Source organism: Bombina bombina, chromosome 1 (genome assembly GCF_027579735.1).
Source record: "Bombina bombina isolate aBomBom1 chromosome 1, aBomBom1.pri, whole genome shotgun sequence".
Taxonomy (NCBI): Eukaryota; Metazoa; Chordata; class Amphibia; order Anura; family Bombinatoridae; genus Bombina; species Bombina bombina.
The window spans coordinates 1,175,842,588-1,175,856,647 of NC_069499.1; the positions used below are offsets into that span (position 1 = coordinate 1,175,842,588).

General features: G+C 40.0%; 1 protein-coding gene across 1 annotated transcript in view; it reads right to left on the reverse strand.

Annotated features, from left to right (window-relative positions):
• The window catches only part of WNT3 (Wnt family member 3), a 34,984-nt gene that overhangs the window by 17,882 nt on the left and 3,042 nt on the right, over positions 1-14,060 (reverse strand). The window contains exon 2 of the mRNA XM_053694301.1: positions 3,056-3,297. Coding sequence (XP_053550276.1) covers positions 3,056-3,297 — 242 coding nt within the window. The remainder of the gene's footprint in view (positions 1-3,055; positions 3,298-14,060) is intronic.

Consider the following 14,060-nt stretch of genomic DNA (forward strand, 5'->3'; position numbering starts at 1 on the left):
GCTGTTTAATTCAAGCTCTATAATATTCAAAAAGCATGGAAACTGCCCCCCATAGCATAACCAGTTATTACATCTCATTAGAGTGCAAGCTCCTGGGTAGAATCATGTGAGAGGGAGAGATGAATATCAATCAGGAGTGAGTGGGATGGGGAGAAATGAGCCCCTATTAAACTCACACTACCCCCCTCCTCAGTCCAGCCAGTTACCTGCTGAGACACTGAATCCCCTTTTTTGTGTTGGTGTCACAGTGTATTAGAGACATAATGATGGACGTTCCTGGGACCTAGTGTGACCGGTCTGCTATTTCCCTGTCACTTCACAGTACAGGCGGCACACTGTCCCCTCTGTGTCTCGGGGGGAGAGAAGTGAAAGGGCGTGTGAATGATCCCAGAGCCCGGCTGGAGTCCCAGCCGCTCTCAGCCTCGCAGTGGGGAGGAGGCTTAAACCCCATTCATTCTGCCCTAAGCTGATTTCACTCATTCAGTCTGTTTGAGAGCTAAATGTAAACCTGCACCATTTTTGCGGACTCAGAACTCACAATCTTGTTTCCTGTTTTAACTACTTTCCTTTCATATTCTTATTTCCAAATTATTGAATCACTCGGTTTTGTTAGTAAAGTTACTTTGAACACTTATTTATTGATACCTAAACCATAAAACTACTCACTGCCATTAGCTGCCTTTGGTTTTAGCAGAAAATGATACCCTTAATATGTCACTGTCATTAGTGCACTGTAGTCTAAGCAGGAACTGATACCTTAAGGGTCAGTAGACAATTTGAGATTGTAATATAAAATGTTTAATTACGCATAGAAAAAAAAAGAACTTTGGAATATGGTTTCATTCTTTAGTTTTGCCACTTCTCCTAAGTAAATCTTAAAATTGTGGATTTTTCAGTCTACAAAACTGAAAGAGCACAAGCCTAACCTTACCACTTATCTGACCCTAATTTGCAGTTTGTTATCTAATTATTTCTGCTGCGGACAAACAATGGAGATTTCGTTAGCACAATGTCAGTGACAAGTCCTGTTGTCCTCTGACTCAAGCCTAGATTGGCTCTTCCAAATAAGGACATTTGTGGGTGGAGTTTGACCATTGAAATATAACGGCAGCAAACAAGGTGTTAATCTGTTCTAATAACATTCAGACCCTGCTGATGGGGTAATCTATGGGACGACTTTAATTGTTGTAATTAAAAGGTATTTGCTGTTCCTTTAAAAGGACTTACAATTCCCCAAATGATACACCTTCCATCCAATGCAGAGCTAATATGACCATAATTAACGGGAGGATATGTTTGTGGGCAACTGATCCTTTAGTTCTTTTAAACACTGAAAAGGCTGTTTTTTTACAAGCATTTTTGCACTCACCTTGTCAACTGCTTTTTTGTGGAGACTTTTCTGTACCTTTAAACCTGGCATTGATACAGAGACTGAGATGTAATAAACGTGCCATTATCAGTGCACTGACTTACATGTGCGGTCATTCACTCTATGTCAATACGCTTGCTAAACTGAAGTAACGTTTCCTCTTGCTAACATTTTATTATTATTAATAGGTAGGTATTCATTTATTAATACTAATGGAGAGATTTTTTGTTTAATTAGGATGGTAATTACACTTGCAGCCCCAGCCCTGACTTATCAGAGAAGCGGCTGGCATTTTGCTTGGCATGTACAGTACAGAAACAGATTTTTGCTAGAAGCAAAACTAATCTAACAACACATTGTAAGATTACTTAAAAGGACATGAAACCCAATGATTTAGACAGTGCATACAATTTTTAAACAGTTTCCAAATTACTTCTATTATCAAATTTGCTTTGTTCTCATTCTATTCTTTGTTGAATGTATATCTAGATAGGTAGCTTGCACGTGTCTGGAGCTCTACATGACAGGAAATAGTGCTGCCATCTAGTGCTCTTGGTAATGTATAACATTCTTGCATAACTGCTGCCATATAGCGCGTCCTGCTTTTCAACAAAGGATACCAAGAAAAGAAAGACAGTTTTATAGTAGAAGTAAATTGGAAAGTTATTTAAAATTGCAAGCTCTATCTGAATCATGAAAGAAAAAAAATGTTTTATGTTCCTATAGCAGGGGACAGAAACAAAATTAGTTGCAAAGACAAATGTTAGCCTGAGAAGAAGCGGTGTATATTTAGTCTGGTTTTTGGAACACTCGCTTAGCTATATATTAGTTTAAATCATTTGTTTTCTTTTCATGTGTTCCATCTCATTGGATTTTACAGCAAATTGTTTTTATTAGTAACAAAATAGATTTTCTTTGCATTTGCCCTATGATACATTTAGGGTCACTGAACACACTATTCCTGTATAATTACAAGCCAGGTGCATGTAGATCTGCACCAATTAGCAGCCTCCTTTGTTCTGAGGTTGATGATTCTCTTGTGGTAACACTATAATGCTTTTTTAAAGGGACATTAAAAAGCTTGTACAATTACAAGACCTATCTGTTGTCTTGCTATAGAATGACATATCTGTTGAGTGTAAACATTTAAAAAAGAAATTAAGATATTGTTTGCCACATTTTGTTTTTCCACAGTCAAAGTCCCCCCACCACTTGCCTTGTTTGGAGTTGTTAAAGTGTATTGTTTTGCACCTGCTAAAGTTAGTTTGTGACATATATGTAGCAAGGTTAGCCTTGAGAACTCTGCAGTGTGCGTTTTTAGTTCTGAGGATTAGAAAAGCCACATTTTTTTACTCAGAACTAAATGTTTTATCTATTTATCTATCTATTTATCATATCTCCAGGTTTTTGTCACATTTACAAGTATATTAGAATTATTTTGTGTTATATTATTTTTGTTTTATAAACCATTTTTGCACAGTAATGTTTAAGGTGAAGCTAGTAGGAGAGGGCTGTTCTGTACCACTGATAGTGCCGTACAAATAACAATGATTTGTTATATCTCTATAAAACTATGAGTTTGAGATAAGTGAAGGCAGACACTAGTGTTTCATGCACATCACCGGTGCGTGCCACCTCTAGCAGTAGGTTTTTATAGTGTCCTCTGGTCTACATCAGGGTTTGTACCTTTTTCCAGCACAGGTCCGAAGATGGCCAGGCTATCATGAATGGTGGTGCAGTTCCACCTCCGGCCCCTAAACTGGTGCTGACACTCACGAATTCCAAGCTTTACCCCTTCTGCCACGCTCGGCATTATCTCAATGTAATTTCGGCAGAAACGCAGCTGTTTCGGGACCAGTCCTGGGATAGAGCCGCAGAGGATTGGCTGTGAGCCAAGCGAGCTGTAGTGCTGTCCTAAGGCCAATGACCTGTTGGGGGCACAGCATGGAGTCATTAACACCTCAGTTGCCAACATGTAGCTGACCAAATATACGGTAGCTACCTTTAATGTGGACTAAATATGCTCTGTTGCACTATATATTGCAGCATTTTGTATGACAGGTAGAGAAACCCCCCAAAAATCTAAGAAATGTATGAGAATGTTTTAAAAAATAGTGGTTATCAACTTTTCTTGCCAACGCTGTTTGCCTTCATTTTGATTAAAAGGTTTTAAAACAATATCTAATGTGTTAAAATCATTTCTAAATATACTCAAATTGTCTATCAACGTTCTGTCCCCACTCCCAAGTGAATAACAAAAATGTTTGTGCCCTACATTCTGCCATCTACTGGATTGGTATAAGGTTAACATATCACTTGATCAGTGGTAGAGTAATTACTGCTAGATGATCTGCTGAGGGATACACTCTATAAAGCAATAAAAGGTACATAAACTTACGAAAAGAAAATGTGTTATTTCCGTGCTATCGCTTATATATAACTTGGTGTTTAACCCTTGCACAGACGTTAAACATTGAGGGGGCATTTAGATAAACATATCAACTGATTTATCCACAAAAATCCCCAAATAATTTTTTATATTATGTAAAAAAAAAAATCATTAGATTTTCTAAAGGTTTGTAATCTACCCCAGTGTTTCTCAACCACGTCCCTCAAGTACCCCCAACAGGCCAGGTTTTCATTATAGCTGAACAAGTGCACAGGTAAAGTAACCTGCTCTTCACCTGTGCACTGGTTCAGCTATAATGAAAACCTGCCCCTTTGGGGGTACTTGAGGACCGCGGTTGAGAAACAATGATCAACACCATAGTTAAAGGCAACTGCACACCCCATGCGCTGAGCCGATTTTGAGCTTTTTTTGCTGCTTACATTTAAACAATACAGTAAGTTATATTTCAGTAAGTAACCCACACAGATTAGATTGTTTTTTGTTTTGTTTTTTCAGCATGCCCAGCAGATTCAAAATATACCATAATTATATTTATATTTATTTTATTTATATTTATTTCATGACATGTCAGAAGACTTACTGTGATCTCCTTACTAAATTCTCAGCTAAGGTTGCTAAATTTGAAAGATTGGCCCATATAGACTTTTGGGGGTTATAAACTAGAGATGATCCTTTGTGCCAGACCAGAAATAAAAGCACTTTTTTTTCCAGGAGATCAATCTGACTATACAGACAAAGTGTATATATGTATTTAAGAGAGGGACATGACCTATATAGAAAAAATAGATTTTATGTTATTGGAAAAAAACAACTTCCCCAGCAAAACTACGTGTCCTGCTTTTCACTTATTTAAACTTTGATTAGGTGATTCTACAAATGAGGAGGTCTGTGGCTAGTAAGGGAGCTGAGCAAACTCAACCTATCCTTTTACTGCCTGTCATTTCCATGTCCTGCCCTTTATGTGACGTCACCACATATATTTGTGGCAATGTCATCACCACTCACATTACGCCCTTGACTATACATCAATGATAGGACGATCCCCATTAATGAGATGCTTATGAAAAAAACAGGTGGTTATGGTATCAAAAGGGTTAACAAATCTGGTGAGCTAAGGACAAGATGCATGTGTGTGTGTGTGTAGCCACCAATAATCAACTAGCCCAGTGGTGCATTGATGCTCTTGAGGCTACCTAGGTTGCTTTCAACTAAGGATACTAAGAGGACTAAATACATTGCATGCTCCACCTGAACCATGAAAGTTTGCTGCTGAGCCATTTTCACAGCCCTGTGCTAGGGTTTCCTGCACAGTTATGAATTACACATGTTGCCGGGTTTGGAACACAAATAGCACTGTCCATTAATCACTAATCAAATAGTTGCACCAAAAGTCATCCTACAAAGGATTTCACAACATATCAGCTGTTTTTAAGTTTTCCTAATTATATCGATTCTTAAAGGGCCATAATACCCAAATGTTTAAACACTTGAAAGTGATGCAGCATAGCTGTAAAAAGCTGTCTAGAAAATATCACCTGAACATCTCTATGTAAAAAAGAAAGATATTTTACCTCAAAAGTTCCTCAGTAGCCACCTCCCATTGTAAAGGATTTCTAAGCAGCATTTTAGTTTGTCTGTCCTAGGACAGCAGAAGGGATGAGCATTGTGCACTCTCATATTATTTCACCAATCAGGTAAAGGAAGCTTACTATGAAATCTCATGAGAGTTAAGTCAAATCTCATGAGATCACAGTAAAAGAGTTCATGACCTCAGCACTGCTGATGCTGATTGGCTGCTGTTCATTTCTTTTCTTTTTTTTTACCTGCAGCTGGGAGCAGCTGAGTATAACTTTTTACACAGAACTTACTCTGCTGAGCTGAGGAGATTGTGAGGTAAAATATCTTCCTTTTTTACATAGAGATGCTCAGGTGATATTTTCCTGTCAGCTTTTTACAGTTATACTGCATCAGTTTCAAGTGATTTAGCATATGAGTATTATGTCCCTTTAATTTTTTTTATTAGTTAGAACAAACATGGAGCTATGAGCTAGTGGTTACTGCCAGGTATCATTATCACTATGGCAATTACCTCATAGGACAAGAAAATCCTTCTTTGAATCGTGGGACCTAACACTTGCAAATGTGGGGTCTTATGATATATTTCTATGGTGATGGGGTAATAAAGGTCTCTTACAAATAGCCAGAACCCCCAAACAAGAACCAATGCTGTGAGGTATTTGTCACAGGGCCACTTATTTGAAAGAGCAGGGTTGCTGCTGTCAAGTAAGTTGTCTCATTTGTATCTATGTATTGTGGGGGGTGGTAACTTAGGGTATACCGCACCCCCTTAATGTTGTTCCATATGCCTAGGGTTCTGTCAGGTGATCACTGATGCTATTGCCACCTGGGCATGTGACCCCGACTTTGAAAGAGGGGCCTCTCACTTGCCCCACTGTATTGCTGATTTGGGGGTAATAGGGCCCATTTTATAGGCCTATAAGAGTACCATAAAGGGCATCTAGAAAATAATTGTTAAAGGGACATAAAACCCAATTTTTTTCCTTCATGATTCAGATAGAGCATACAATTTTAAACAACTTTCCAATTTACTTCTGTTATCTTCATTTTCTTGTTATCTTTTGTAGAAAAGCTGGGATGTAAACTCATGAGTGTGCACGTGTCCACAACACTATATGGCAGCAGTTTTTCAACAATGTTATACATTAGCAGGAGCACTAGATGGCAGCACTATTTGCTGTCATATAGTGCTTCAGGCATGTGCACGCTACCTACCAAGGTATCCCTTCAACAAAGAATAACATGAGAACAAAACAAATTTGATAATAGAAGTAAATTGGAAACTTTTTAAAAATTGTATTCTCTATCTAAATAATGAAAGAAAAATTTTGGGTTTACTGTGCCTTAACCCCTTAATGACAACTGACGTACCAGGTACGTCATGCATTAACAAGCAGTTAATGACAATGGACGTATCTGGTACGTGAGTTGTCTAACAGAGTGCTGGAAGCGATCGCAATCGCTTCCAGCAGCTCTCAGGGTATTGCAGTGATGCCTCCATATGGAGGCATCCTGCAATACCTTTTTAGAAGACTCTGATGCAGAGAGAGCCACTCTGTGGCCCTCTCTGCACCGGTAGCGATGGTGCCGGTTCGTTGGTGGGTGGGAGCGTAACAGGCAGGCGGGTGGGCGGCCCATCGCTACCTGGCATCCGGTTCCTAGAAGTGCAATGTGCACGCCGGGTGCCGGGAGCGTGCGGGGGGGCGCGCGTGCGCGTTCATGTGCGCGCGCGCGCATTAGCTGCCCACTGACACCAATGAGGAGGGAAGAGGGGGGGAAAAAGATTTAAAAAAAAAAATAATATAAAAGGATCGGGGAGGGGGAGGGGGATAGGGGTATTGTGGGGGGCTGCTACACTACAGAAAACAAAAAAAAATCCAAAAGAGGAAAAAATACTTTTGTTTTTGGGGCAAATTGGGTACTGGCAGACAGCTGCCAGTACCCAAGATGGCCGCAATTAGATAGGGGAGAGGGTTAGAGAGCTGGGGGGGGTGGGATCATGGAGGTTGGGGCTAAGGCAGGAGTCCATCACAGCTAAAATATTTTATTTTTTTTATAAAAAAAAAAAAAACTCCTTTTATTTAGTACTGGCAGACTTTCTGCCAGTACTTAAGATGGCGGGGACATTTGTGGGGTGGGGGTGGGAAGAGAGCTGTTTGGGAGGGATCAGGGGGTGGGATGTGTCAGGTGGGAGGCTGATCTCTACCCTAAAGCTAAAATTAACCCTGCAAGCTCCCTACAACCTACCTAATTAACCCCTTCACTGCTGGGCATAATTTACGTGTGGTGCGCAGCAGCATTTAGCGGCCTTCTAATTACCAAAAAGCAATGCCAAAGCCATATAAGTCTGCTATTTCTGAACAAAGGGGATCCCAAAGAAGCTTTTACAACAATTTGTGCCATAATAGCACAAGCTGTTTGTAAATAATTTCAGTGAGAAACCTAAAATTGTGAAAAATGTAAAGTTTTTTTTTTTATTTGCTCGCATTTGGCGGTGAAATGGTGGCATAAAATATACCAAAATGTGCCTAGATCAATACTTTGGGTTGTCTTCTAACAAAAAATATATACATGTCAAGGGATATTCAGGTATTCCTGACAGATATCAGGGTTCCAATGTAACTAGCGCTAATTTTGAAAAAAGTGGTTTGGAAATAGCGAAGTGCTACTTGTATTTATGGCCCTATAACTTGCAAAAAAAGCTAAGAACATGTAAACATTGGGTATTTCTAAACTCAGGACAAAATTTAGAAACTATTTAGCATGGGTGTTTTTTGGTGATTGTAGATGTGTAACAGATTTTGGGGGTCAAAGTTAGAAAAAGTGTGTTTTTTTCAATTTTTTCCTCATATTTTTTTTTTTTTTTGTAGTAAATTATAAGACATGATGAAAATAATGGTATCTTTAGAAAGTCCATTTAATGGCGAGAAAAACGGTATATAATATGTGTGGGTACTGTAAATGAGTAAGAGGAAAATTACAGCTAAACACAAACACCGCAGAAATGTAAAAATAGCCATTGTCATTAAGGGTAAGAAAATTGAAAAATGGTCCGGTCATTAAGGGGTTAATGGCCATTTTTCTGGCAATCACCTGGTATCTAAAGGGGCAGAGACGACTTATTTGAAAATGTGAAATCACCTCTTTCCTGTGAGGGGTATTGCATGCATATGTGTCGTATGGTCTACTGTCCCCATATAGGTATATAAATATATTAGGAATAGATAAGAAATTCCCATTTTTATGTCAATCCCTTACTAATGACTCCACTTTAGAAAGAGCGGGGTCCCCTCTTTCTAAACTGGAGTCTCACACCCATCTGTGTTTTTTAAGGGTGGGATTTATGGCTCTATAACTGCTCACCCCCCTCTTTTACATAAGGAGCTTTATACCCCTATAAGATGCAGGCTATCATTCTTAAAGCGGCAATAACCTACAGCCGCACTTAAACATGCTATTTACCCTGAGGGAGAGAGGGCTCTAACAAAGCCCCTATCTCCCACTTGTTTGTGCTAGAGGAACAAGTGACCCCTCATTTGAAAGGATAGTCTCAACCATTTTTACATAAGGATGCTAATTATTCTTCTAAAACAGAGGGTAAATAGGGGCTCTGTTTGAGCTCCCCTGCCTCTCAGGTTACACAGCACTTTTAACTGCAAGTTATTGCCCCTTTAAGGGTGATCTCCTGCAGCTTACACAGCCCCACCTTGCTGTCTTATACTGCCCCCCCACACATCAAGCCCTCTTACACACCACACTCTCTTACACTGCACCCCACACCACACTCTCTTACACTGCGCACAACACCACACCCTCTTACACTGCACCCCCACACCACGCTCTCTTACACTGCACCCCCACACCACGCTCTCTTACACTGCACCCCCACACCATGCTCTCTTACACTGCACACCCACACCACGCTCTCTTACACTGCACACCACACTCTCTTACACTGCGCCCCACACCACGCTCTCTTACACTGGGCACAACACCACACCCTCTTACACTGCACCCCCACACCACGCTCTCTTACACTGCACCCCCACACCACACTCTCTTACACTGCACCCCCACACCACGCTCTCTTACACTGCACACCACACTCTCTCACACTGCACCCCACACCACGCTCTCTTACACTGCACACAACACCAGAGACTCTCTTACACTGCAGACAACACCACACTCTATTATACTGCACCCCAAATCTAGCTCTCTTACACTGCACCCTCACACAATGCTCTCTTACACTGCACCCAACACCATGCTCTATTACACTGCACACCACACCACGCTCCTTTACACTACACCCCAAATCTAGCTCTCTTACACTGCACCCCCACACCACGCTCTATTTCACTGCACACACCACCACACTATTACACTGCACCCCAAATCTAGCTCTATTACACTGCACCCTTACACCATGCTCTCTTACACTGCACCCCAAATGTAGCTCTTTTACACTACACCCCCATACCACGCTCTATTACACTACACCCCAAATCTATCTCTCTTACACTGCACACAACACCACAATTTCTTACGCTGCACCCCAAATCTAGCTCTCTTACACTGCACCTCACACCATGCTCTATTACACTACACCCCAAATCTAGCTCTCTTACTCTGCACCTCACACCATGCTCTATTACACTGCACCCCAAATCTAGCTCTCTTACACTGCATCCCAAATCTAGCTCTATTACACTGCTCCCCAAATCTAGCTCTCTTACACTGCACCTCACACCATGCTCTCTTACACTGCACCTCACACCATGCTCTCTTACACTGCACCTCACACCATGCTCTCTTACACTACACCCCAAATCTAGCTCTCTTACACTACACCCCAAATCTAGCTCTCTTACACTGCACCTCACACCATGCTCTCTTACACTACACCCCAAATCTAGCTCTCTTACACTGCACCCCAAATCTAGCTCTCTTACACTGCACCCCACATCTAGCTCTTACACTACACCCCAAATCTAGCTCTCTTACACTGCACTCCAAATCTAGCTATCTTTCACTGTACCCCAAATCTAGCTCTCTTGCACTGCACCTCACACCATGCTCTCTTACACTACACCCCAAATCTAGCTCTCTTACACTGCATCCCAAATCTAGCTCTCTTACACTGCACCCCAAATCTAGCTCTCTTTCACTGCACTCCAAATCTAGCTCTCTTACACTGCACCTCACACCATGCTCTCTTACACTACACCCCAAATCTAGCTCTCTTACACTGCACCCTAAATCTAGCTCTCTTACACTGCACCCCAAATCTAGCTCTCTTACACTACACCCCAAATCTAGCTCTCTTACACTGCACCTCACACCATGCAATCTTACACAGCACCTCACACCATGCTCTCTTACACTACACCTCACACATCAAGCTCTCTTACACTGCACCCCAAATCTAGTTCTCTTACATTGCACCCTCATACCATGATCTCTTACACTACACCCCAAATCTAGCTCTCTTACTCCACACCATGCTATCTTACACTGCACCTCTACACCATGATTCTCCTACACTACACCCCAATTCTAGCTCTCTTACACTACACCCCAAACCTAGCTCTCTTATTCTATACCCCAATTCTAGCTCTCTTACTCTACACCCCAAATCTAGCTCTTACACTGCACCCCCACACCATGCTCTCTTACACTACACCCCAAATCTATCTCTCTTACACTACATTTTAAATCTAGCTCTCTTACACTACAACCCAACAGCATGCTCTCTTACACTACACCCCAAATCTAGCTCTTACACTGCACCCCCACACCATGTTCTCCTACACTACACCCCAATTCTAGCTCTCTTACACTGCTCCCCCACACCATGCTTTCTTACAATACAACCCAAATCTAGCTGTTTTGCACTGCACCCTCACACCATGCTCTCTTATACTAAACCAACCCACAGCATATTCTTTTATACAGCCCCCACATCAAGCTCTCTTAAACTACACCCTACACCATGCTCTCGTCTAGGTTTGCGATGTCTATAATATGCATTTTTAATTCTCAGAATGGGAAAGCCCTCATTTTTCAAAGATTAATTAGAAGAAAGGGGGGTCTATGAAATTATATTGCAAAGTGTTTTACCACATATAATTAAATATTTTATATTACAACCTTAAAGTATTTCATGTCCCTTTAATTTCTACCTTTTCTCCTATAGCTGTCAAACTGGACACACTCCATGCATTACTGAACCACTTGTCTTGTTCCTCGGGGAGACTTCATTACAAAGAGCTTAAGAGTCCTGCATATCTCCCAGACAGACAATGCTACTCATCTCTCAGACTAATCCCTACACAATATGGCCGGATATTATCTGATGCTCATTCACACTGGATCAGCCAGCTGGGGTTGTGCACATCTCCAGGAGTAACACAGTGACACTCATATAATCTCAGTGAGAAAATTTGACACAAGGTGTCATAGAGGTTTGATACTTGGGTAGGTTTATCACTAAGTATTAGTATATCAATTCATTAATGTATATAAATGTGTTTATTATGATATATTTAGGTTTGCTAATATATAAATGAGCTCTTCTGTATTATCCTATTAATAATCTTAATTTGTCAGCTCCCTTACACTTTTGTGAACCTACTTAACAGAATTTCACAGGAAATTAAGTGTTATCTGACGCTTGTTGAATCTACAACACTGGTTCTGAGTCAGTTGCTATTTTATTAATCGGTAGCAGGTCTGTTTCTGTGCAACAACACAGCTATTACTAGATTATAAAACAAACATTTACGGCTGTGAAATTTAACATTTGTAAATTTAGGTTACAAAAATCATTGAATCAAAGAAAATGTTGTTATACATTATTATATGTCAAGCTTAAACCATCTAGTTGCTGGAGAGGACTGAAAGGGACACTTAACCCCCCCAAAAATTGCACTTTTAAACAACTTTCTAATTTACTCCCATTATAAATTTGTCTTCGTTCTCTTGCTATCTTTATTTGAAAAAGGCATCTAATGATCTTATGCTGTTAACTTTCAAGTTATCTCAATAAAGTTTAAAATCTAAAAGAAAAAAGAAAAAGGCATCTAAGCTTCTGCTCTGGACAGCACTTTTTATTAGTGGATACATTTATCCACCAATCAGCAAGAACAACCCAGGATGTTCACCAAAAATGGGCCGGCATCTAAACTTACATTTTTGCATTTCAAATAAAGATACCAAGAGAATGAAGAAAATTTGATAATAGAAGTACATTAGAAAGTTGCTTAAAATGTCATGCTCTATCTGAAACACAAAAGAAAAAATTTGGGTTCAGTATCCCTTTAACATGTTGCCTACCAATAGGTGGTCACCGTATCTGGCAGCAAAGAGGTTAATAAAATGTGTCTGTATTAAAATGTAAAAAAGATTTGGTGCTAATGGCAGCACTTTTAGAATGAAGGGCACTTTCCATAACCTGGCAGAGCTGGATAAGTATATCCACAAATACTGCAGATACTGCAAGAAGTTAGCTGGCATCCTCCACACAGACAAAGTTATAGGATGCTCACGCTATAAAGCATAGAGAACTGGCCTGGCAAATGTCATGGGTAGCAATATCCCTATAAAATAAGGACAATATTAGCTTTAATTGATAAAAAAACAGGCAGAACATAAAAAGATATAAACCTTCAAAGTATATATTTTTTGTTTGGTTTTATGTTGCTCCTATAAAAAAAAAAAGAAAACAAGAGAAAATTGAATTTGATGAAAATGCAAAGATACATCCTCCAATACCAGAACAGTTATGCTTATAATGAATTTGTATTTGATATTTGTTTTTACCAGATTAAAATAATATTTATACTGCAGGCTACATCCATCTGGTGCTTATATGGAAGTTATGTTGATGTATTTATTTTCTATTTACAATGTACAGTTTTAGGTTCTGGTCTGAATGATAAAACAATTCATAAAACAGCATAAATGTTATTTATGGGCCCATAAACTGCATTTATTTGCACCAGACAGAGCCTAAGGCATTTATATACTTTATATAGAAAGTCCTGAGTAGTCTTAAAGTGACAGTGTAGGGAAAAACGAGATGCTCGAATTAATAAGAGTGTATTATATTTGCAATACTCACCATAGAAATTCTTAGTTAAGATTACAGGTGGAGCGCAAAAATGTTGTATATTGTAACATTGCTGAAGATCAATCTATGCTGCTTCCATTTTTTTCTTTCATATTTCAAGTCCAAGGTTATTTTTTATTGCTCCAGCAATAGCCTAGTGCGTGCTAACATCTGCATGTCCGATAGCATAGTGCATTCATTGTCTCACACAAGAGGCTTATACAGTAACATTTGTGTTGGATAACACGAGCGCTAAGTAGTAGCTGCTATCTATTAAAAGTATGGGACACCATAAATTTTGTCCATGTTAAAATGTGTTACTATCCACTTGTAATACCATACACAAGATAATGCATCCTGCGCTGTCAGTCACACTACACTTGTAATCTAGCCCTATATGCTTATAACTTGCAAACACAGAGATAAATTCCTGCTTGGGAGCCGTAGAGAACTGCAGGTCCCAAACACTTAACAGCTGATGAGTCAATCAGCAGCAGCAGTCGGGTACCCCTGCCAAGCACAATCTGCAGGTAGCTCAGGAGCTGCCTGGGACTCTGAGCAGGACTTTATCATTGTAATTAACCCCTTTG